This window comes from Anoplopoma fimbria, chromosome 19 (genome assembly GCF_027596085.1).
Source record: "Anoplopoma fimbria isolate UVic2021 breed Golden Eagle Sablefish chromosome 19, Afim_UVic_2022, whole genome shotgun sequence".
Lineage (NCBI taxonomy): Eukaryota > Metazoa > Chordata > Actinopteri > Perciformes > Anoplopomatidae > Anoplopoma > Anoplopoma fimbria.
Window position 1 is genome coordinate 28,496,549 of NC_072467.1, and position 25,033 is coordinate 28,521,581.

At 39.0% G+C, this 25,033-nt stretch overlaps 2 protein-coding genes across 2 annotated transcripts in view; both read right to left on the reverse strand.

The window, feature by feature from the left end:
* Positions 1-1,717: 1,717 nt before the first annotated feature.
* Positions 1,718-18,940, reverse strand: LOC129108731 (proline-rich protein 5-like). The gene is made up of 9 exons (XM_054620635.1): positions 18,715-18,940; positions 10,985-11,118; positions 9,020-9,100; positions 8,781-8,829; positions 8,245-8,302; positions 7,879-7,970; positions 6,139-6,280; positions 5,168-5,281; positions 1,718-2,540 (listed from the first exon to the last, which is right to left on the reverse strand). The coding sequence occupies exons 2-9, from the start codon at positions 11,104-11,106 to the stop codon at positions 2,188-2,190; spliced, it is 1,011 nt and encodes a 336-aa protein (XP_054476610.1). The 5' UTR covers positions 11,107-11,118; positions 18,715-18,940; the 3' UTR covers positions 1,718-2,187.
* Positions 18,941-23,409: 4,469 nt separating this feature from the next.
* The window catches only part of glsl (glutaminase like), a 10,773-nt gene continuing 9,149 nt past the window's right edge, over positions 23,410-25,033 (reverse strand). Inside the window, exons 18-21 of the mRNA XM_054620631.1 lie at positions 24,977-25,033; positions 24,821-24,882; positions 24,203-24,343; positions 23,410-23,488 (exon numbers count right to left, since the gene is read on the reverse strand). The exon at positions 24,977-25,033 is cut by the window's right edge and continues 36 nt beyond it. Coding sequence (XP_054476606.1) covers positions 23,410-23,488; positions 24,203-24,343; positions 24,821-24,882; positions 24,977-25,033 — 339 coding nt within the window. The remainder of the gene's footprint in view (positions 23,489-24,202; positions 24,344-24,820; positions 24,883-24,976) is intronic.

Below are 25,033 nucleotides of genomic sequence, written 5' to 3' on the forward strand. Positions count from 1 at the left end.
CTTGTTAGTAGAAACAATCAGCTTGTTCGAGTATAAACATGAAGAAGAAGAACAAGAAGAAGAAGAACAGACTTCAACAGTATTACGATTAGTAAAATGTGTGTGTTGGTTTTCATGAAACACTCACCGAATCTGGAGTTTGATTTTGTTCCAACAGAGCTGGAAGATAAAAGTAAAAATGTTTTTTTTTTTATGTTTCTGGTTTTACATAAAACTGTGATGAAGATTACATCATTAATATTCACCTTCTTTCTGATCGTTGATGACCTGAAACCAAACTGTAAAGTAACAGGAAGCAGTAAAATATAAAAGTACAACATAAATGTGTTGTCAGGTCTCTAACGAGCCACAAGGGGGCAGAACAGCAGATACTTTAAATGTTCTGTTTAGTTTATTTCACACCTATTCATCCTATTAAAATCAAATACACACATAAAAAAAAAAAAACATTAATAAGGAAGAACTTTTGAACCAGGTTTAAGTCTTATTACACCTACCCAGATCTCAATAATTATGCAATGAAAATGAGAAACTAAGTCAAAATATATTTATATTATAATACACGATAGCCAAAAATAAATTAATCATATAAACACTATTACTCATACCTGTTTTATAATTGCTTATATTTTTTAAAAGGTATATATTAAATATATATAATTATTATATAAATATTAAAACTATATAAAAACAATCTGTTTTTACTTTATACATCAACTGTAAGAGTTTAAATGAACTAACTGCTTCATTAACATTTTCTTTAATTGAGTAGATCTGATTTCATCTAATTATTCAGCTGAAGAGTTGACCTCCTATAAGAGGTGAGGATTAAAGATGACTTACTGTTCTGGTCAGAGGTCAGAGGTCGAGCTATAAAGAGAGCGTCTGTTTAATCTCTATGTGATCCGGAAACCTTTACAGGTGAAAGACGTCAACACCCTGACCTCAGACCAGCAGCTCTGGAGCGGCTCCAGTGACATCAAAGGGACAGCAGGGAAGTGAGGTAGTATGAGGTACTTATACACAGTCAGAGTATTACTAAAACAGATAGATGTGTATATTTAATATTTAGTATATTTTCACCTCTACATTGCTGTCAGACAGTCCTTTCTGATGGGGAACTGTCATCTATGCTCTCTTCAAAAACACCAGACTCCATTCACAGAAACAGTTTACCTCTCAGAACACAGGTTCCTGGTCTCCTGCTGCCTCCTTCTGCTAGTGTGTTTGTGTTTCTGTGACTTTGGTGAATCTGAATTAACCCTTTAAAACACCAAAGTCATAGAATAACAGAGCATAGATAACACTTCCAGCTTCTCCTCCTCCTCCTCCTCCTCCTCCTCCTCCTCCAGGAGCAGAGCTTCTCCACGCTGCTGGAGACCCAGGCCGTATTGTTGGACCCACTGGAGGGAAGGGAGGCACTGGAGAACCAGAACCAGGACTGAGCGGGTCAGACTGTCAGACCCTGCTGCAGTAAAATGAGAGGTTTTCTAAAGGGGCTCTGGTGAAGGAACACTACCACTTTAGTCCACAGGGGCCGCCAGAACCAACACAGAATGAAAGTTCTTTGTAGTAGCGATAAAATAAAAGAAGTAATACCACAGTGTAGAAATACTCTGTTACAAGTGAAAGTCCTGCATGAGTATCTCTACGCTTGGGTATTACTACTTATACATATATAGTAGGTAGTATTGCTGTATACGTGAATGTTGAAAACACTGTTTATTATGAATTGAATCAATCTTTATTAATCATAAACAAACATATTTACATGACCTGAAGAGAACCTGCAGTCTGGTTTTATCCTCCGGATTAATAAAAACCTGAAGACAGTCACTGGTTCTCTGCTGGGAGCTGTGGGACAGAGCGCTCCCACCGTCCTCTGACCTGTTTCCTGTCCCGTCTCTTGTTCCGTGGTTTCTGATTTTCATGTCATGTTGTTCGCTTCCTGTCGGGTCGTGTCGTTTCCTGTCTTCTTCGGTCACATCGCCTCCTATTTCGTGTCCTTTCCTTTGTTTCCTGTTTCCTGTTTCCTGTTTTGTTTCATCCTATCTGGATGTCTCCTCATCCTGTACTTGTCGGGTTCTGGCTGTTTTTTCCAGTTCCTGTTGTCCGTCGTCCTCGTCCTCTCGATTCCTCTTTCGTCCCTCGTGTCCTTGTGTCCTCGTTTCCCATCAGCCACTGCGGCTAGCTGCGAGGAAGGCAGATGACTCCTCCTCTCATGTCCAGTTTGCCGGAGAACGTCCTCATCGGCCCGCCCCCCACCACAAACCCCACGCCTCCTCCTCCTCCCACCCCGTTGTCCTTCCCCGTCCCAGCATGCATCCTGCTGGACGCCGACAGCAGCCGGACGTCGGAGTGCGCGTTGGCCACTGTGTGGCGCCGCTGGCCGCCGGACTTCTCCAGGTAGGCCTCGCCCTCCTGCTCCACCAGCGGCGCCAGAGACGAGGAGTCGGAGGAGCTGTGATGCTGCGTGACGGTGATCTCCGGCTGGAAGTGGTCGCCTAGCAACGAGCCCGACGACCGCAGGTGGCGAGGCTCTGGATGAGGAGACAGGAAACGGTCGAGAGTGAACACGACAACTCAAAGTCAACCTTTTAATAACGGTTTTAAGTTCTATAATATTCCTACAAAGGTTCTTCAAAGGTTTCATTTGTAACGTTTCCTCATTAAAGTGTCTAAAAAAGACCAGACTTATGTTTCATATGTCGTAAAGTTGTGTTCTTACATTATCACAAATGTTTCTAACAATGTTCAAGCAGAGAAATATGTAATTTAATTAAGGTAAAGATGTGTTTCATCAGTGTCATGTCCTCTTTATGTTGAGTAACAGAAGCTGACCATAAACTGATATTTTATCCAGTTTTAAAACTATTTTTAACCAGATGAAAGATTTTGTTCATCCGACGTCTGGATCTGAAGATATCAGAGAAACAAGCTAAGCTAACGTTAGCAGCTAAAGTTCACGTCCAACCGCCGGGATCAAACCGCCACAAAATAAAAACATAACTTTACTCTGTGTGTCTTTATTAGGCGTTGTTGAAGTTAATAAAATGCAGGATAAATAAAACTTTCTAGTCAATTCTTACGTCTAAACAATTATAAAACTGTTAATAATATTTAATCGTCTCAGCTTTTGTTTTTATTTATTTATATACAAATCAATGTTCCAACTTGGCGTCCCTTTGAAGAAGTTTAAACTTTGACGTTGCTTTGTTCTATTGAAGGATGAAAGTGTTCTCTGGTGTTTTGAGGATTATCAGATTCATAAAGCAGCATTATAGAACGGCTCAGTGTTGAAGTGGCCTCCTGCAGAAACCCCTTCAGGATTAGAACCCTAATCTGTTCCTGCTGCTGTCCATCCACTGGACACAGGCGGAGGGAAAGCTTGAGTTTATGAAACGGCAGCAGCAGAGGTGAGGGTCTAAGGACAGAGGAGGTGAGGGTCTAAGGACAGAGGAGGTGAGGACAGGTCTAAGGACAGAGGAGGTGAGGGTGAGGGTAAGGACAGAGGAGGTGAGGACAGAGGAGGTGAGGGTGTAAGGACAGAGGATGTGAGGGTCTAAGGACAGAGGATGTGAGGGTCTAAGGACAGAGGATGTGAGGGTGTAAGGACAGGGATGTGAGGGTGTAAGGACAGAGGATGAGGGTGTAAGGACAGAGGATGTGAGGGTGTAGAGGGTGTAAGGACAGAGGATGTGAGGGTGTAAGGACAGAGGAGGTGAGGGTGGACAGAGGAGGTGAGGACAGAGGATGTGAGGGTCTAAGGACAGAGGAGGTGAGGAGGGTGAGGGTGTAAGGACAGAGGAGGTGAGGGTGGACAGAGGAGGTGAGGGTAAGGACAGAGGAGGTGAGGGTCTAAGGACAGAGGAGGTGAGGGTCTAAGGACAGAGGAGGTGAGGGTGTAAGGACAGAGGAGGTGAGGGTGTGGACAGAGGAGGTAGGGTCTAAGGACAGAGGACAGGACAGAGGATGTGAGGGTGTAAGGACAGAGGAGGTGAGGGTGGAGGGTCTAAGGACAGAGGAGGTGAGGGTGTAAGGACAGAGGAGGTGAGGGTGTAAGGACAGAAGGACAGAGGAGGTGAAGGACAGAGGAGGTGAGGGTAAGGACAGAGGAGGAGGGTCTAAGGACAGGTGTGAGGGTCTAAGGACAGAGGAGGTGAGGGTAAGGACAGAGGAGGTGAGGGTCTAAGGACAGAGGAGGTGAGGGTGTAAGGACAGAGGATGTGAGGGTGTAAGGACAGAGGAGGTGAGGGTCTAAGGACAGAGGATGTGAGGGTCTAAGGACAGAGGAGGTGAGGGTCTAAGGACAGAGGATGTGAGGGTGTGTAAGGACAGAGGATGTCATTTAAAGCCCTCTGGGGCAAATTTATAATTTGTTATTTTGGGCTCTACAAAATAAACTGAAAATAAACTGATTGATTGAATTGATTGATTGATTGATTGATTGATTGATTGATTGATTGATTGATTGATTGATTGATTGATTGATTGATTGATTAGTCGACTGACTGATTCGCTGCTTTGTGTCTCAACATTTTGGGGTTTCAGAAAACAAATTATTAGACACTTTGAGTTTTAAGAATTAGTTTTATTTATTTGTGTATTTTTTACTATTTTCTGACATTTTCCAGAATAAATGATTAATTGGGGAAAAATAATATAACCAGAATATGAAATGTAAACATCTCTAAAAGATGGTGTGTGTGTGTGTGTGTGTGTGTGTGTGTGTGTGTGTTATAGTACACACACACACACACACACACACACACACACACACACACACACACACACCTGTAGTTATAGTAAACAGATTGTGTGTCTATGACCTTTTTAATTCTCCGTTCGTCTGGAATGAAAGCAGGCAGCGGATTAAGCGGCTCACCTTCCTGCTGAGAGGATTTAAACATTACTACAGAGCCACGCCCCCTGACCTCTGACCTATGGTGACCTGCACCGCATAAATTATCTAATGCAGGTTAATAGATTTGAATGTAAATATGAAGTCATTTTGACCCAGTTTTCAGATTCAGATTCACTAGAGTCGTCTGTGCAGCCTCTTAAAATACATTTTTGAATTCATAAAACTCTAATTTATGTCAGAATAGACACATTAAAGTAAAATATTTAATGCAATAATGATTAATCATTGGTCGGTAGAACTCACCTAACAGGACCTGGCTCCTGTTGTGCAGAACGTCGCTGAGATACGGAGACACCACCATCTCCACCAGACGCTCCAACTGGTAATACTCCAAACTGGGAGGCCCGGACTCATGGATACCCTGACAGAGAGAGTACATGTACACACAGAGTACATGAGTACATGTACACAGAGAGTACATGTACACACAGACAGTATGTCTTTATTATTGTTAAAGAAAGCAGGTAGAAAGAGATGCAACAAAAGGTTCTCTAATCAGATTCACGGTTCAAGGCACAGTCACATAAAAACTGTTGTTGTTGTACTTCTTCTAAAGTAAAAACTTTGCAGAAGAGAGTCCAAAGCAGTCAGAATGTCCTCGCTGAGGGTTCAGGCCTCTACACAGCAGACGAGTAACGAATAAACGTCACGGAAATGTGAAATACTCGCCTGTGATTTTATATGTCTTGTGCTTTTATTGTGAAAGGTAAGAATAGAAGGAGTGGCCTCTGAGTTGTTGAACACATCTGTTCTGCACGATGTGATTGGTTGATGCCTTTAATTGCAGTGTGAAATCTAAAAAATATCAACCTCCTTCTGTAAAAAAGGATTTTTTTAAACAAACTGATGTGCACTAAAAAATCCCATATATCAAACAAAACAGAATTAAGACAATCTATAAAAGAAAGAACACATTTCAAAAAGTAGATTCAAAGATCTAAAAGATTAAAGAGGTGCAGAAATATGAGAAATGAAACATCTTTAAACACGACAGGTGAGAAACAAACAAACCAATAAGACAAAGTTTATTTATTTCAGTTTACAGAAACAATTCAACGACTTCTTGTTCAATAACGGATCATTAACATTTGATCTCCAGATAATGGATCAGATGATGGGGTCTGATTGGCCGACAGTGTGTGTGTGTGTGTGTGTGTGTGTGTGTGTGTGTGTGTGTGTGTGTGTGTGTGTGTGTGTGTGTGTGTGTGTGTGTCTACCCTGCAGCACCAGCAGCATCTGTGTGACGGCTGGAGGGACGGAGGATGCAGTTCCCAGCGTTTCCTCCAGGTGGAGCTTCAACAGAACCAGGTCTCTAAAGGCCAACAGGGTGATCTGCCTCACTGTCAGCTCCTGACCCTGAACACACACACACACACACACACACACACACACACACACACACACACAGTAGTTAATCCATCCATCCATCCATCTTCCGTAACCTGCTTATCCAGTTAAGGGTCTCAGGGTGATCTCAGCTGTCAATGGGTGAAGGCAGGGTTCACCTGGACAGGGTTCACCTGGACAGGGTTCACCTGGACAGGGTTCACCTGGACAGGTCTCCAGTCTGTCACAGGGCTACACATAGAGACAAACAACCACTCACACTCACATCCACACCTACGGGCAATGTAGAGTCTTCAGTTAACCTAAGCTGCATGTCTTTGGACTGTGGGAGGAAGCCGGAGAACCCGGAGAGAACCCACGCTGACACGGGGAGAACATGCAAACTCCACACAGAAGGTTGTCCAGCCCGGGAATTGAACCCGGGCCCCTCTTGCTGTGAGGCGACAGTGCTAACCACTACACCACCGTGCAGCCCTTAGTTAATCCAGTGATCTCTCTAATTAAATGTTCCCAGATTATTTAAAGTTACAATCTTGAAGATCTCTGTTCGTTCCCTGAGTGCTAATTGACCCTTGGCTAAGCCCCGCCCCCTCGCTGCTACTCCGTCATGGGTCCAAACTGTTACTAACTGTAGTGATATGGGAGTTTGAGGGATAAATCAGGATGCGAAGCTAAAGTGTAAAAGTGAACTACAGCATCACCTGGAGATCCAGACAGAAGACGATGAAACGAAAGAACAACACTTCTACAATCAAAACCTGCATTCTCTCTGTGTCCACCAGGGGGCGACTCCTCTGGTTGTATAGAAGTCTATGAGAAAATGACTCTACTTCTCTCTTGATTTATTCCCTCAGTAAACATTGTAAACATGAGTTTATGGTCTCAATCTCTAGTTTCAAGTCTTCTTCAATACAGCATGATGTTCATTTAGTAAATGATGCTCCATTTAGAGTCAAACAGACCATAAAGCAGGGGATGCTTTAGGGCGGGGCTACACACTGATTGACAGGTCGACACCAGAGACGTATACGGCGTCTCTACGTCACTCCTCCTCAGTCCATATATGGTCACTTCCTGTTCACTGGTTGCCAAAAAAACAACATGGCAGTGTTTCCATCTATTCTGTTTATCAGCAGGAAACGTCCTGAATGGATTTGGTGAAGCTTTGTGTGAAGCTCCAGTAAAGATGTTGACCTTTGGCCTGTTTTAAAAAGTTGCATCCAGACTTCTATTTGAAACTTCTGTTTGTGTTTGGAGCAGCTTCTTATCTGCTGGAACCCGTCAGCCTGAACATGAAGAACATCTGGAACCATGACAGTCAGTGGAGCAGAGCTGCTGGTAAGAGCTGGACCACGCTACGCTGTGATTGGCCAGTCTCTGTTCAGTTGCAGGTTTTTTCCATCTCACTTCCCAGAGATGGAAAAAAACTCACGACAACCAGACTCTCCAGTCCTGCTAGCTTAGTGCTGCTTTGAGCTACATACTAACATGCTAACAATGACAATGTGTGTGTGTGTGTGTGTGTGTGTGTGTGTGTGTGTGTGTGTGTGTGTGTGTGTGTGTGTGTGTGTGTGTGTGTGTGTGTGTGTGTGTGTGTGTGTGTGTACCTGGACCGGGTAGAAGATGGCCTGCAGCGTCGGCAGGATCTCTGTGAAGAACCTGTTCCACATGTCGGCGAGGACCAGGATCTGATCGTCACCTGTGTGGGGGGGGACAAAACATACAGTCGGTTACCATGGAAACAGAAAACGTCATCCTCAGAGGAGGAAGTGATCTGGTTTCTGTTGCGTCTGCTGTCTGTAAACAACATGTAACACTGTGAGAAATAAAAAGCTCCTCAACGCTAAAACAAACTTCCCCTCTGGGACATTAAACATTCTTTAGTGCTCTTATTCTGAAAGGCATGTTTGCTCTTCCTGTTTGTCAGGATCAACCAGTCAACCTCGAGATCATAGTTCATAAACCAGTCTCACCGGAGTGAAGCAGGACCTGATCCAGGACTTCAGACAGACCTCGAGTCAGCAGCTGATTCTGAAACACACACGCAGTAAACACATTAAAGGTGGACGAAATAATAGAAACACCTGCAAACATTAATGTTTTCTTCCAGGTGAGTTTTAATTCCAAGGGACTTTTCTTTTGACTACCTGTTCTTAAGTCATAAACACAGAAGAGAAAACTTCTCAGATCAGACTTAAAACCATTTGCACAGAGGATGTGAAGAATAAACAAGACCAACATGTGAAATACTCACTTTCTTATATTATACATCTATAGGGCTTTTATTGTGAAAGGTAAAGACAGAAGGCTTGGATCTAATCTGCTCTTGTCAAGCTTGAAAAGCGTGATAAAGCTTTTAAATTATACAAAAAAATTAAAATAGAAAACCGTTTCAGTGGGATTATTTTAACACACGAATATCAGATTATTGATCTCCAGACTCTGATTATTAAATCACAACAGAATCAGAGACCTCTGAGTGAAAACAGGAAGTGAAGGGAGACGATACCTGGAAGTAGTCGGTGATGAAGGAGCCCATCTCAGTTTTAAGGAGCCACCTGTAAAAACACAGAGGTACATATTATATATATATATATATATATATATATATACTTCATCTCAGAGGTACATATTGTACTTTTTACACAAAACTAAACATGAGACAACCTTATAAAATATGACACTGAGCTACAGATTAATCTTTTTCTACAGTTGAATATAAAGAATAAAGAAGGAGTTCTGTGTCACCTGATGCTCTCGTTAAGCGTGTACAGCTCGTTAGTCTGCAGCGCTCCACCCTGGAACACCTTGATCACAGCTGACTGGACACTGAGGACACACACACACACACACACACACACACACACACACACACACACACACACACACACACACACACACACACACACACACACACACACACACACACACACACAAAAAGGGGAGGTCAGAGGTCAACATCTATATCCTCTGATCTCTCAAGCACAGAAATTACAGACCGTCACATGTTAGCTCAGTCGTTCATAATCACAAATCTGAGCAGTGGGTCAACTGTTACACAGGTTTTGAAGGTTTTACAGGTTTTACATGAAGGGTAGGGAGAAACCCTGTTTAACGGTTTGAACCTGAACACACCACTGGACAGAGAAACCTGCTGATTTCATGCTCATGAGGAAACATGAGGAAACTTCTGCAGCCTTCATGGTACAGAGATTCTTCACAGGCAGTTACTGTGAAGTGTGCCCAGTGTGTGTGTGTGTGTGTGTGTGTGTCTCAGCTGGTAACAGGAAGTGGCCCTGCTGCCACCTCCACTTCCTACTAAACATCCTGAGAAGAGCAGGAAACAGGCCGCAGAGTTTTCTGCTTCAGAGCTGAAGAAATCTCCTCAAACTGACGTAAATGAGATCCAGAGTCTGAAGAGTATCTGAACCCTGTATGTCCCCAAAGAACACAACGTAACACAACGCAACGTAACACAACGCAACGTAACACAACGCAACGTAACACAACGTAACGTAACACAACGTAACGTAACACAACGTAACGCAACGTAACACAACGTAACGTAACACAACGTAACGTAACACAACATAACACAACGTAACGTAACACAACGTAACGTAACACAACGTAACGTAACACAACGTAACGTAACACAACGTAACGTAACACAACGTAACGTAACACAACGTAACGTAACACAACGTAACGTAACACAACGTAACACAACGTAGCATAACACAACACAACACCAGCCCCTCTCATGTGACCTCAGGGTTCCATCCAAACAAACAAACATCTCTCTTCATGAACAATAAATACTAATAATCTATGAGCTGCAGCCTCGACTAACGACGGTCTTATAAGCAGCAATGGAAGAAGTACTCAGACCTTTTACTTCGGTAAAAGTACTAATACCTCAGAGTAAAAATACTCCTCTGATGGTGTTATTTCCAGCGTCGTTCTCCTGACTTTGTTGTGTTCATGAGTCGTGAATCGTAATGTGGAAACATCTTCTCATTTCTTAAACATAAGCTTAAACCCAGCAGAGAACTCATCTGTTCTGACTGCTGACCTTCAACAGAACCTGTTCTTCTGTCTGACGACTGGAAAACACAAACCAGCACTTTCTACTCTTGTTTTAAACTCATGTTTGGACCCATAACACACACACACAAACACACACACATACACACACACATACACACAGACAGACACACACATATACACACAGACAGACACACACACAGATAGACATCCAGTAGAGGTTGTGTCTAAACACATGAAGATAATATCTTCGTGTTTTGGGATTATGGAGTCAGATAACTTCAACACCACAAACGCTGTTCCAGGATATGATCTTTATCAGGTTAAACTCAAGAAACATCTGGCTGCTCTAAATAATGTTATCACGTCCTAAAATAAATTTAATAGAATGTGCAAAAACTTATCATTTGGACAGATAATGCAAGAATGTTGCAAAAAAATATGCTTTTTTTTCCAAAAGGTGTAGCTCGGATTGTTGATATAGTATGATATTAAATAAAAATTTGCTTTATGACAGGTGAGAGCAGGTCTGTGTGGTTTTGGTGAGTTCTGGGTTGTCACAAGGTATTCTGGGAAATGTAGGAAAGCACTAACTAAACCAGAAGAAGACAAGACACACAGTCGGAAAGACGGCTCGCAAAAATGTTATTTTGCTGTGCAGCTGACCTGTTCCACACGCTGGTGTTGGAGATCTGCAGTGACGGAGAACTGGCGTGGAACCGGGCGAGGTCCGATAGAACCGGGGAACTCATAAACCGAGGCCTGGGACGGCGGAAAGATCCCATCATGCACCCTGGCTGCTGAGGAGAGAGGAACGCATCATCAGCATATTGGTAAATAATAAATATTCAGAACGTCGATAAATGTTCTAAATCATAATGTTTAAATGTTTTGTTAAAGGGAACATGAATCTCTGTAATAAATGTATTAGAAATCCATCAAATAGGTGATGAGACATTCAACTAAGTAAACCACAGAAGGGAACCTCATGGTGGCGCTAGAGGACAGGACAGAGGATCAACAGTCAGCAGGATTCATCCTCTGGTGAGAATGAGTTGTACAAGATGTGATGACTATCTATCTACTTCCTGTTGTCATCATCAGCTTCATGAGCGTATGATTCATTTAGAAACACAGAAACATCGTCTTCCTCTAAACCACAGCTTCCTGTTTGTTTACAGCAACGAGGTCTCACTCTGCCTCGATTTCGTGAAACCACAGACAGCCGAGGCCTGATCTCAGTCCTGTCAACTGTCTCTGTACTCTGTCTTTTAAAGAAGGATTCTTAAGGACGTTAAGTTTATTTTAACCGACGTCATTTTATTGTTTGTTATATATTTAGTCAGTTTTTTTCTCTAAAACCACACATTTAAATTAGTCAGTGTGAGAAAGTTTCTCTTATTCTCACATGTTCTGCTTTAGAATGAAGGACGTGCACTTTTGCACAAAAGAAAACAGAAAATAGAACCTCCGTGAACACGAGATCACAGGTTTGTTCGGTGCAGAGCTGCAGTCAGTCCTGATCACAGAGATGGAGAGGCTGTTGTGGTTTTGATGGCAGGAAACAGAATGATTCAACACTAATTGCATGTTGAAGTTAAAGGAAATGTCTTCTAGTATTTTTGGCTTTGGTCTCTGTACCAGGCCTGCTGTTGGTATTCTGCTTCAACAGGTTTCATTTTAAAGGGGGTTTTTATCTGGAGTAAAAAAAAATATTTCCCTGCACCCAAAGGTTAGTGTAACACGTTCACAGCTTCACTGGAGGTTTCGGTCACAACTCGTAGATCAAAAGAGTCTCGAGAGTTTACAGAAACAAACAGTTTGACAGCTGCAGACAAACAGACGCCTTCTGTTTCTGAACCGAGCACAGAGACAAGATCTCAACTCAGGCTGTCAAACTCTCATCATGTTTGACCAAAAAAAACTAAAACTAACTTCCACTTACTGGAGTTCTCTGGAAAGGATGAGTTTGGTAACAAAAGGCTTCAGAATAAGTGGAGCCCTTGTTAAGATATCGTTTGTGAAACTCCTGTTACTGAAGTCTAGAATGAACTTTCAAGCTCAAAACAGAAAGTTGCATTGAAATGAATGTGGTCGCTCCACTGTTTGTGCACTGTGTTTATTTCTCTTTCACAATAAGATATCAGATAATAACCATAAATACTAACTCTCTCGTCTAAAACGGCTTCGGACACATAACGAATAATTCTCACAACTAGCTGATGAAGAACGTGACGGGTGGAGAAACATCTAAAGATGGCGAAGAGCATAAAAGGTTTGTTCATACTCATGTGGCACCATGAAGCACAAAGGAGTTTATGCTAACCGCTCTGCTCGTTGCAATTATTGCAGAACTTGTGTACTCCATATCAAGATTCTTAAATATCATAATCAGATTTCTTTCAAATCACTTTTCAGACTGTTGAGCTTTTCTGGAATAAAAGTGACCAAAACAAACTAGATCAGTTTGTGACCTCTGAGGTCAGATGTTCTCATGTTCCTCTGCACTCTTACAGTCATGACCAGTCCCCCCTCCCCGCCCAGGTGGCTGATGGGATTTCACAGCCCAGTGTGAGCCCCTCAGTCCCTCATGCTGTGCTGTCTCCTCTGATCTCAGCCAATAGGAGGCCCCGAGCTGGCCGTCAACACAAACACACTATTGTTTGTTTGGCCGCGTCCTGGCAGAGCCGGCGTGAGGTCGAAACAAACTGATTCTCTCTCGGTTCAGAAACCAGAGGAGACGAGGAACGAAGAGGAGAAACTCTTCCTCGTCTGAAGCAGCAGATCAGAAATTAGACGATCAGATTAATAATATAAATAACAAATAATAAAAATGTGCACAAAGTTAGAGAACTCTCCTGGAGGTTTGAGCTCTTCTGTTCTAATCTGAAGACGGACGGATTTCATTTTCTACAATTTCTAAATGTTTAAATGCATCTCGTAACAGTCAAGAAACTAAATGGACTAAAGTTGATCCATGATATTTAATAAGAATTTGCATTGTGTGTTTTTATGCAAAGGTGAAAATAACAAAGTAAAAGGATAACAAGTGAATCATAATTTCTTTAGAGAATGAAGGATTTTTCTGGACGGTGGTGAAAGAAAAAGTCTTCTAACCAGCTGCTATAACAAAAACAAACAACGGAAACTTTCTGTATCGGTATGTACCGATATGTACCGATATGGCGAATGAACGATCGGCATTCTGTATCGGCGGGAAAAGAAATGTGATCAAGGTGTCGCTAAAAAGTATATTTGCTCCAATCTGTGACTCAAAAATGTGTTTTGATCTGAACCGTGATCCGTTTTACCCCCTTAAGAAACTATAGACAAAGAAAAAGAAAGAAAAATGATGTTTAAATTCTTGAACATTTCTTTAAGTTTCTTTGTTTCTTTGTTTCTTTGTTTCTTTGTTTCTTTTCCAACGCTGTGCATCAGTTCAACACGAGATGTTTAGAACACAAACAAACAAACTTTACAACTGAATCTGTAGTTTTCTCGCTGAACAGACAACACGGACAGATGAATGTCTTTTACCTTTCAGAGTGTGAAGCTTTCACAGCACCAGTAAACAGAAACGTTAAACTGATATCTAACAGGAGAAGGAGCTTCAGTTAGAAGATGAGCTCCATGTCATTTAAAAACCTTTTGTTTATATGAATGAGTTTAAACAGACTTTATGAGAGACTGAAAACAGGAGAAAACCGACCAGGACGGGAATTAAATAATAAAAAAATCGCTATTTGAGAAATCCGTAAAAGAAAAAAGAACAACATGTTAGCATGGGGGGTTAGCAGCTCGTCACCCAGAGGAGTGTAGGAGGGTGAGACCAGATTAGAAACGTGTGTGTGTGTGTGTGTGTGTGTGTGTGTGTGTCAGAGCATGCCGAGGCTACAGGTTGTGTGTGGGAACAGACCATGTGTGCACACAGTTCACCACATGTAGTGTTCACAGGCCCTGGTGGAAATAACACACACACTCAAACAGAAACACGCTCACACCTCAGAGCTACAAACCCTCTCGTGTAACCCTGCAGAGCGTCTCCACGTCTAGAGAGCGTCTCCGTTTGAGGAGAAGAAAACAACAACTACAACTGTCTCACCTCCTGACCTGTGACTGTCTCACCTCCTGATCTGTGACTGTCTCACCTCCTGATCTGTGACTGTCTCACCTCCTGATCTGTGACTGTCTCACCTCCTGATCTGTGACTGTCTCACCTCCTGATCTGTGACTGTCTCACCTCCTGATCTGTGACTGTCTCACCTCCTGATCTGTGCCTGTCTCACTTCCTGACCTGTGACTGTCTCACCTCCTGATCTGTGACTGTCTCACTTCCTGATCTGTGACTGTGGGTGTTAGCCGTCAACATGTGTGTTATCCCCGCCACGTAACCATGACGACCCATCTGGTAGACAGTCAAAAGCCTGTCATCAAAAAAAGGTCAAACTCTCACCACCTCAACACCTCCGTCAGATCCTCCTCCACTGATACATCCATCCGTCTGTGATGAAGATGAAGATGATGATGAGTTCATCCATCTTCTCATGTCAACTCAACTCTGAGAGCCAGATGTTCAGACTGATTCACTCTCATGTCTGTATTTTAAATATGAAGCTACAGCTGGTTAGCTTAGCTTAGCATAAAGACTGGAAACAGAGGGAAACTGCTAGCCTGGCTCTGTCAACAAGTAACAACCTACCAGCTCCATTAAAGCTGATTAACATGTTATATCTTGTTTATTTCAAGTTAAGTTACCTTTATGTTTCAAATAGACAAAGCTTAAAACACTTTCTCCAGCAGGGATCCTAAACGTCAGCTAAATGACAAGAGCCCAGTTGATAAACATGAACCTTTTTTATTTTAAACTAAATCTCTATGAGTCTATTTTCTTTTATGCATTCGGGACCATATTTACATTAAAAGTACCAAAAAAATCCAACTATGACTCATTTCATTTTCATTGTCAATTAGAAAATAGTAGGCGTCCCACACAGCAGCTTATCAAACGTATCCTCGACCTACGGGTCGATTGATATCTTACGAAAAATTCCTCCCACATTTTTTGTGCGTTTATACAGTTTTTTCAAAATAAACTTCAGTCTTCACAGGAAACAGTTTAGGGAACATAACTACTTGGTGAATATTAGGAAAATATGGTTGTTTGGGTTAAATAACTACAGAAAGGTGACGCCAATGCTTCATGTGTTAAAGCTGCATTCTCTCTGTGTCCACCAGGGGGCGACTCCTCTGGTTGTATAGAAGTCTATGAGAAAATGACTCTACTTCTCTCTTGATTTATTCCCTCAGTAAACATTGTAAACATGAGTTTATGGTCTCAATCTCTAGTTTCAAGTCTTCTTCAATACAGCATGATGTTCATTTAGTAAATGATGCTCCATTTAGAGTCAAACAGACCATAAAGCAGGGGATGCTTTAGGGCGGGGCTACACACTGATTGACAGGTCCACACCAGAGACGTATACGGCGTCTCTACGTCACTCCTCCTCAGTCCATATATGGTCACTTCCTGTTCACTGGTTGATAACAACAACATGGCGTATTCAAACATTTTTTAAAAGAATTCTCTGACTGAGACGATGGAAACACTAAACTACGTGTCATGTTTCAGGACTCATTCCTTCAGCTCGCTAACAACAAAGACGATGACGACCAATAAAAAGCCAGCACTCTCTGTGGTCACATTAAGCTCCTCCCACCTGTCAGTCAAAATCGAGCTACTGCAAGACACCTGACGAACCAAACCAAACTGTGTGTGTGTGTGTGTGTGTGTGTGTGTGTGTGTGTGTGTGTGTGTGTGTGTGTGTGTGTGTGTGTGTGTGTGTGTGTGTGTGTGTGTGTGTGTCTGTGTGTGTGTGTGTGTGTGTGTGTGTGTGTGTGTGTGTGTCTGTGTGTGTGTGTGTGTGTGTGTGTGTGTGTGTGTGTGTGTGTGTGTGTGTGTGTGTGTGTGTGTGTGTGTGTGTGTGTGTGTGTGTGTGTGTGTGTGTGTGTGTGTGTGTGTGTGTGTGTGTGTGTGTGTGTGTGTGTTAATCCTCACACAGGAGCCCCCTGTCATGAGAAAGTTCTCAGAGAGTCTAATTCACTTACAGACCCAGAGAGAGGAAAGAGGTCCAGTGAGGTATATTCAGTTCTGAGAACAACAGAATTAAAACAAACCTGATAATTATCACATAACTACAGAGAACACAGAGTGTGTGTGTAGTTTATGTTTCAAAGGTAAAAACTGTTAAACATCTATAATAAACACGTATTGATCCACTGATGATCAAAGAACATACAATAATATTTAATTATCAAATATCTTCTGAATTATTCAAATAATGAAATCATGAGAATCTAACCAAACTCTTTCTTATTAATGTCACAAATTCAATATTCAGAATAACAAAAAAACGGCTTTAAAAGTACATTTACTCAACTACAAGTACTTTACTTTACTTGAATACTTTCTTTTTGTGCTACTTATCTTTTTAAACTTCCAGCTGATCTCAGGTAGGAATATTGTACTTTTTACTGCAACACGTTTACGAGCCATAAGAGACGAAAGTCTTTTGAATGCAAAACACATGAAATATGAATATTGTCATTAATTAAACTCCCCAACAGTTTCTATAAGTACATCTGCAACGACCTGTAAAGACCTCAACAGAGTCCAGGTCTACTCGTCTGGGTCTCTACAATAAATGAACTACCAGTGGGTCTATCTACCAGACCTGGACCACCTGCAGGTCTAGTTAGGGTCTCTAGACCTCCTGTAAATACAACCAATGTGGACCTGTTAGTCCACATTCAAGCTTACAGGCAGGTCCATCAGTGAGACCTAGACCACCTACAGGTCTGTCTACAGTCTCTAGACCACCTACAGGTCTGTTACAGTCTCTAGACCACCTACAGGTCTGTTTACTACCACCTACAGGTCTGTTTACTAGACCACCTACAGGTCTGTTTACAGTCTCTAGACCACCTCTGTTTACAGGTCTGTCTGTACAGTCTCTAGACCACCTACAGGTCTGTTTACAGTCTCTAGACCACCTACAGGTCTGTTTACAGTCTCTAGACCACCTACAGGTCTGTTTACAGGTCTGTCTGTCTACAGTCTCTAGACCACCTACAGGTCTGTTTACAGTCTCTAGACCACCTACAGGTCTGTCTACAGTCTCTAGACCACCTACAGGTCTGTTTACAGTCTCTAGACCACCTACAGGTCTGTCTACAGTCTCTAGACCACCTACAGGTCTGTCTACAGTCTCTAGACCACCTACAGGTCTGTCTACAGTCTCTAGACCACCTACAGGTCTGTCTACAGTCTCTAGACCGCCTACAGGTCTGTCTACAGTCTCTAGACCACCTACAGGTCTGTTTACAGTCTCTAGACCACCTACAGGTCTGTCTACAGTCTCTAGACCACCTACAGGTCTGTTTACAGTCTCTAGACCACCTACAGGTCTGTCTACAGTCTATAGACCGCCTGTAAAGACCTCAACAGAGTCCAGGTCTACTCTTCTATGTGGGTCCATATTACAAGGACTACCTTTAGGTGTATAAGGTTTATATTAAAATCTTAATGTGTTACTTTTAAAGGAGTTTAAGCTTTTATATTTGTTTTATTCCATAAAATAATAAATTTTATTTTTTCACAATAAAAGCTTTTATTGTATTTGTTCACAATAAAAGTTTTATTTGTTCACAATAAAAGCTTTTATTGTATTTCTTCACAATAAAAGCTTTTAATGTATTTCTTCACAATAAAAGCTTTTATTGTATTTCTTCACAATAAAAGCTTTATTTGTTCACAATAAAAGCTTTTATTGTATTTCTTCACAATAAAATATATATTTTTTCACAATAAAAGCTTTATCTTTTCACAATAAAAGATTTATTTGTTCACAATAAAAGCTTTTAATGTATTTCTTCACAATAAAAGCTGTATTTGTTCACAATAAAAGCCTTTAATGTATTTCTTCACAATAAAAGCTTTTATTGTATTTCTTCACAATAAAAGCTTTATGTTTTCACAATAAAAGCTTTTATTGTATTTCTTCACAATAAAAGCTTTTAATGTATTTCTTCACAATAAAAGCTTTATTTCTTCACAATAAAAGCTGTATTTCTTCACAATAAAAGCTGTATTTCTTCACAATAAAAGCTGTATTTCTTCACAATAAAAGCTGTATTTCTTCACAATAAAAGCTTTATGTTTTCACAATAAAAGCTGTATTTCTTCACAATAAAAGCTTTATTTCTTCACAATAAAAGCTGTATTTCTTCACAATAAAAGCTGTATTTCTTCACAATAAAAGCTTGTATTTTGTTCAGGTAGATAAGGAAACACACCACGTGCTCTGGTACCGGGTCATACAGTCTGAAGCAGAACTCACCTGCACATCAGCAGAGAAGCAGCTCAACGCGGACTGAAGCTCCTCATCCTCAGAGACCACAACAACCACAACAACAACAACAACAACACAACAACAACAACAACAACAACAACAAACAGACAAACAAACAGACAAACAAACAAACAAACAAACAGACAAACAGACAAACACCCGTCTGTGTGGCCGCAGAGACGCTGCTGCTCTCCTCTCTGTGTCTCTATGTCTCTCTCTCTGTCTCTATGTTCTCTCTCTCTCTCTCTGTGTCTCTATGTCTCTCTCTCTGTTCTCTCTCTCTCTCTCAGGCTGCAGACCGGCTAACAGGCTAACAAGCTAGCGAGGCTAACGACCGCCACCTCCGGTTACCGCCTTCAAAGTAAAAGCCCGGCACCGCTCACATGTAACGTTTATTGTGGAGGACGTTTCAGATCCTCCATTATTAATGCATTAACATTATTAATACATTAACATTATTAATACATTAACATTATTAATGCATTAACATTATTAATACATTAACATTATTAATTAACATTATTAATACATTAACATTATTAATGCATTAACATTATTAATACATTAACATTATTAATGCATTAACATTATTAATACATTAACATTATTAATACATTAACATTATTAATGCATTAACATTATTAATACATTAACATTATTAATGCATTAACATTATTAATACATTAACATTACAAATACATTAACATTATTAATACATTAACATTACAAATACATTAACATTATTAATACATTAACATTATTAATACATTAACATTAAAAAACACACTACATTAACATTATTAATACATTAACATTAACATTAAAATACATTAACATTATTAATACATAACATTATTAATAATATTAACATTAATAATACACATTAACACAGTAATACACTTACTAATGCATTCATATTACATTAACACTAATACACTAATACACTAACACACTAACACACTAATACACTAACACAACACACTAACACACTAACACACTAACACACTAATACACTAACACACTAACACACTAATACACTAACACTAACACACTAATACACAATACACTAACACACTAATACACTAACACACTAACACACTAATACACTAATACACTAACACACTAATACACTAACACACTAACACAACTAATACACTAACACACTAATACACAATACACTAACACACTAACACACTAATACACTAATACACTAACACACTAACACACTAATACACTAACACACTAACACACTAATACACTAATACACTAACACACTAATACACTAACACACTAACACACTAATACACTAACACACTAACACACTAACACACTAATAACACACTAATACACTAACACACTAATAACACACTAACACTAACACACTAATACACTAACACACTAACACACTAATACACTAACACACTAACACACTAACACACTAATACACTAACACACTAACACACTAACACACTAATACACTAACACACTAACACACTAATACACTAACACACTAACACACTACTACACTAACACACTGTGCAATACAACATTTATAATAATTTCTGTCTGTATATATATTTTTACTGTGGATTCTTTACTGTTTTTTACTGTTTTTATTGCTCATTTTTATTTATAATACTCATTTTGATCTTGTGTTTTTTTTGTTTTGTTTTTATTTACTATGTCTCTTGTGTGCACTTTACTCTCTGCTGCTGTAATCCTGTAAATTTCCCCACTGCGGGACTAATAAAGGATTATCTTATCTTATCTTATATTATTGACATGAATAATACTTTAATATAATTGACAATATTACTTATATATTAATATTATTGAGACAAAATTCATGTGATTTAAATTATAACTTTACATTAATACAATAATATCTGGAACCAGCTGATGTTTTACAGGGGAAATGACTGAAGTTATCAGATACATGTACTGTTAAAAAGTCAGATATTTGCCCCTGAAATGCAGTAGAAGTATTTATACTTGTAGCAGTAAATTGAAATACTCCAGTACAGTACAAATATCTATAAGTTGAATTAAAGTACAGTACTTGAGTACATTTTCTTAATTACACTCCACCACCTGTAAAGTTTAAAGTAATACAATTTAAATCGTAAGCCTCTGACTTCCTGTGTGATTGACTCAGGTACTAAGTATGATTTTAAGGTACTTTAGTATTTTAAATTCCTGCTATACTCTACATTTCTCCTTTGCTACCTCTTTAAGGTAAATATTGTACTTTTTACTGCATTACATTTATCTGACAGAAGTTCAGTGTTGTAAGCGTTCAGCTGAAATCCCCTCTGTGTCTAAAAACAGATTCTCACTTGTTCTCTTTTAATTTTCTGACTCACTGGAAACAAACCGACTTCTTCTTCTCTTCTTTGTTTGGGTTCAGTGGTCGGTTGTTTGGAGCTTCCTTCATTCAGTAAACATTGAATAGAGAGCGGCTCAGAGCTGCAGATTGTTTCAGCTTCTGTGGGAACAAACTGCTCCTGTTTTCTGACGTTATCAGAGGTTCATGTTCAGCTTCAAGTCACTCTGAGATCATGAACGATTATCCAGTTCCATTATTCCTGTGAACATCTGATTGTGTCTAATAATCTTTGTGTAAAGCACATTTTTTTTTTACGTTCATGGTTTTAAAAAGTGCCCTATAAATAAGCTTTAACTGACTTTTTGTTTTTCTTTATCAATTAACCTGCTGATTATTTTCCTGATTAATCATTTAGATCATTGAAATGTCAAAAAGTAGCACTTCTTAAAATGTCTTGTTTTTTCCAAAACCCATAGATTTTTCATTTAAATAACAAATTCTCTCTTTTGAGAAGATCATTTCTACTATTTGTGATTTAAACGTGACTGAAACGAAAATAGTTAATAGTTGCAGCTAAACCCTCTAATATATTTATTATACTATAATTATCTGAGTCACTCACTGATATGGAAACACAATGCAGTAAAACAATAACTAGTTCATGAATTACTGAAACAAATAATTGAGCTGCTTCACTGAGGAGGTTATACTTTTATTGTGAAGGTACATGCCTGACGTCCGGTACAGGTCTGAGTTCAGCTTGACGCAGAGTCCTGCCTCTCAGAAGATGATTGGTTCAGAACATTTCATCTCATGAATATTCATGAGGAAGACAAATAAACATGAGAGGAAGTTCCACCATGAAAACAAAACAATATCAATAAAAAACAGTTCAATGTTTTTCAGAAGTAACTTGAAGTTCTACTTTCTGAGGGAAATAGAGCTGGAAGAAGTTATTCTACTGCAGTAAAAGTACTCATACCACAGTTCAGAAGTACAAGTGATAGTATTACACTCAAAGTTTTATCAAAACAAAGTACAAAAAGTAGATGATTTCAATGACTTTATATAATGGTGGTAGTTAAAAATATAATTATACATCGTCATTTATTAGTTAATTAATAATTTGAATCTGTAAAGTAACTATAGTTATCAGATAAATGTAGTGCAGTAAAATGAATTTGTAATGTGGAGTAGAAAGAAGCAGGAAAAGGAAATACTCCAGTAAAGTACAAGTACCTCAAAATTATACTTGAGCGCAGTACTTGAGTAATTGTACTTTGATACTTTCCACCACTGCAAGTACATTTTACTTCTTAAAACTAAATCACAAATTCTTCTTTGAAGGTAAATCCTCACATAACTGATAAACATCTGATATTTATTTATATTTATTTATAAAGTCTGGAAAGTTTGTTTTGTATCTTGTAAATTCATGTTTTGGAACAAAAACCTTTTCTAAGTATGGAAAGAAAGAGAAGTTATTGTGAGTCTACAGACGTAAAACAAAGAAAAACAACCGTCGGCTGATTCCAGAGCAGCGTTTTCTCGTCAAAGAAAAGGAGCTGATGTGAACAGAATACTAAGTATTCACTGCTGCAGCTGCTTCCAGAAACAAAGTCTATAACTTTAACTCTTTAGTCTTTATGTTTTTAAATTTCTTCCAAAGGAAAACCTGGGTGACTAAGTACATTTACTGTAGTATTACAGGTACTTATACTATACTGGAGTATTTCCATTTATGCAACATTAAAGTGATGAACACATTAATGCATCAATAATTCTAATACTATAATATAAAGTATTTATTAATCTCACAATCAGTACTTTTACTTTGATATTTTGAGTTTACTTTAATGCCTAAACTTTTGTGCTTTTACTTCATTAACATTTTCAATGCAGACATTTAATGACACATTTCGTCACAGAAGCATTTCATTAAATAATAATTTTACAATAAAAAATATGTATTATACATTTGTTTACAAATACATTTATTTATCAATTAAAAAATTGACTAAACTACAAGGTAATTCACTATTTAATATTTTAATTGGCGATAAAAAATTGGATTGATAAAGAGAATTAACTGATTAAAATATCACAGAATGAACTAGTTTGTAGTTTACATTACATTAGTCATTCAGCAGACTAACAGCTTACTTTGTAGTTTAGTCTTTGTATCTACTTAAAGCACAGTATTTCTACACTGTGGTATTACTGCTTTGTCTGCAGTAAACATATATTTTTCCTCCTCTCTCAGGTTTATTGAATCATTAATCTTTGCTGACTAAACCCTTCTTTGTTTACATCCTCCAGGTTATTCAGCAGATCTCTTCAGTCCATCAGGTCAGAGGTCAGATGGGCTCCTGCAGCAGGTGGACAGCAGCATCCCTGTTGTGTCTCGTGGCCTCCTGAAGAGGAGAGCTCCCCCACCTGGTGGAGAGACAGAACTACATCACACATCAGTTCAAATGTCACCAGTGATGTCAGAAGATATCAGCTTGTTTCAAGTGTTTTTCTAAATTAAAGTGATTTAATTTAATTTAATTTAATTTAATTTTATTTTATTTTATTTTATTTTATTTTATTTTATTTTATTTTATTTTATTTTATTTTATTTTATTTTATTTTATTTTTAAATTTTATTTTATTTTACTTAATTTTATTTTAGATTTAATTTAATTTTATTTTATTTTATTTTATTTTATTTTATTTTTATAAGAAGTTTATTAATCCTGAAGGTAATTCTTGTGCCAGAAATCAAAGATACAACAGAAGAAAAACAAAGAAAGAATAGAGTAAAAAGTATGAAGTGTAAAACTGACACCAGTGCAGTATAGAAAAGCAATAAGAATAAGATAAATATAGTAAAATCATTTAATTAAATTAGAAAAGGGAAATTACAACAACATAAAAATAAAAACAAGACCTTAAGTGTAGAAGAAGTGATACTAACACTAGAACATAATAAAAACTAGAATAAAAAAGTAATATTTTGCATGATATTGAAAAGCAAAAAAAGCATCAACTAAAGACCAACTAAAGACCATGTGACTTGTTGTTCTGTATAATCATACTTTTCTTGTTCTATATTTTAATCTCAGACTGTGACTTAATGTTTCAGAGGTCAGAGGTCAGAGGTCTCACCGGTCCCTGAGGGCCTTGTTGGCCCCGGTGTTCTGCAGCAGGAAGCGGATGACCTCTGTGTGACCTTCGGCGGCCGCCACGTGCAGAGCCGACCTGCCGTCGTAGTCGACCGCGTTCACGTCCACTCCAGACAGGAAATACCTGCAGATAACCACAGAAGAAGAAATGCTGTCTGACAGGAAGACATTCCAATTCTCATCAAAAAAAAAAAATATATATATATATATATATTATTTGCATTATAAGTACTTTTACTTTTGGCACTCTAAGTATATTTTGGTGCTGATACTTTTGTACTTTTACCTCAGTATCATTTTGATTACGACAGGTCTTTTACTTAACGTACGTAACAGAGTATTTGTACACTGTGGTATTAGTACTTTTACTGCAGTAAAATATCTGAATATATGTTACACCACCACTCTTATCCTGCAGTTTGTGTTTATTTGAGGAAAATGTAACTTTATCTTCTTGGTTTATTTTGACAGCAGTATTAGTTCATAGTATGAAGATCTGGGTATAAACACTTTTTGTGAAGGTAAGTGTGTCATAAATAATATTAGAGTGTTTTAAAAGTGTTTAATCAGTATTAATATTAATATTAAAATGTTCCGTCACCTCCTCAGAGCCTGGACGTCTCCTTTAAAAGCTGCCAGCAGGACGTTCATGATCTGGAATCCCTGAAGAGGAGAGGAAGGTTTTGTTACAAACACTGATCCTGAACAGAGACGGAGATGAATAATAAATAATAAAATATAAATCAAAATAACTGACCTCAGATTCAGATTTCCACTGTCTGTAGGCCAGAATCTGTCTGAACGGAGTCCTGAT

Bases quoted from the DNA above. Each gene is read 5' to 3' on its own strand.
- LOC129108731 (XM_054620635.1), bottom strand. From the start codon at position 11,106: ATGATGGGATCTTTCCGCCGTCCCAGGCCTCGGTTTATGAGTTCCCCG. The intron at 8,303-8,780 runs GTATCGTCTCCC...TGTGTGTTTCAG, and splicing joins TCATCACCGACTACTTCCAG to AATCAGCTGCTGACTCGAGG. The intron at 5,282-6,138 runs GACACACACACA...TCTGTCAGGGTA, and splicing joins GCTGCTGGTGCTGCAGGGTA to TCCATGAGTCCGGGCCTCCC.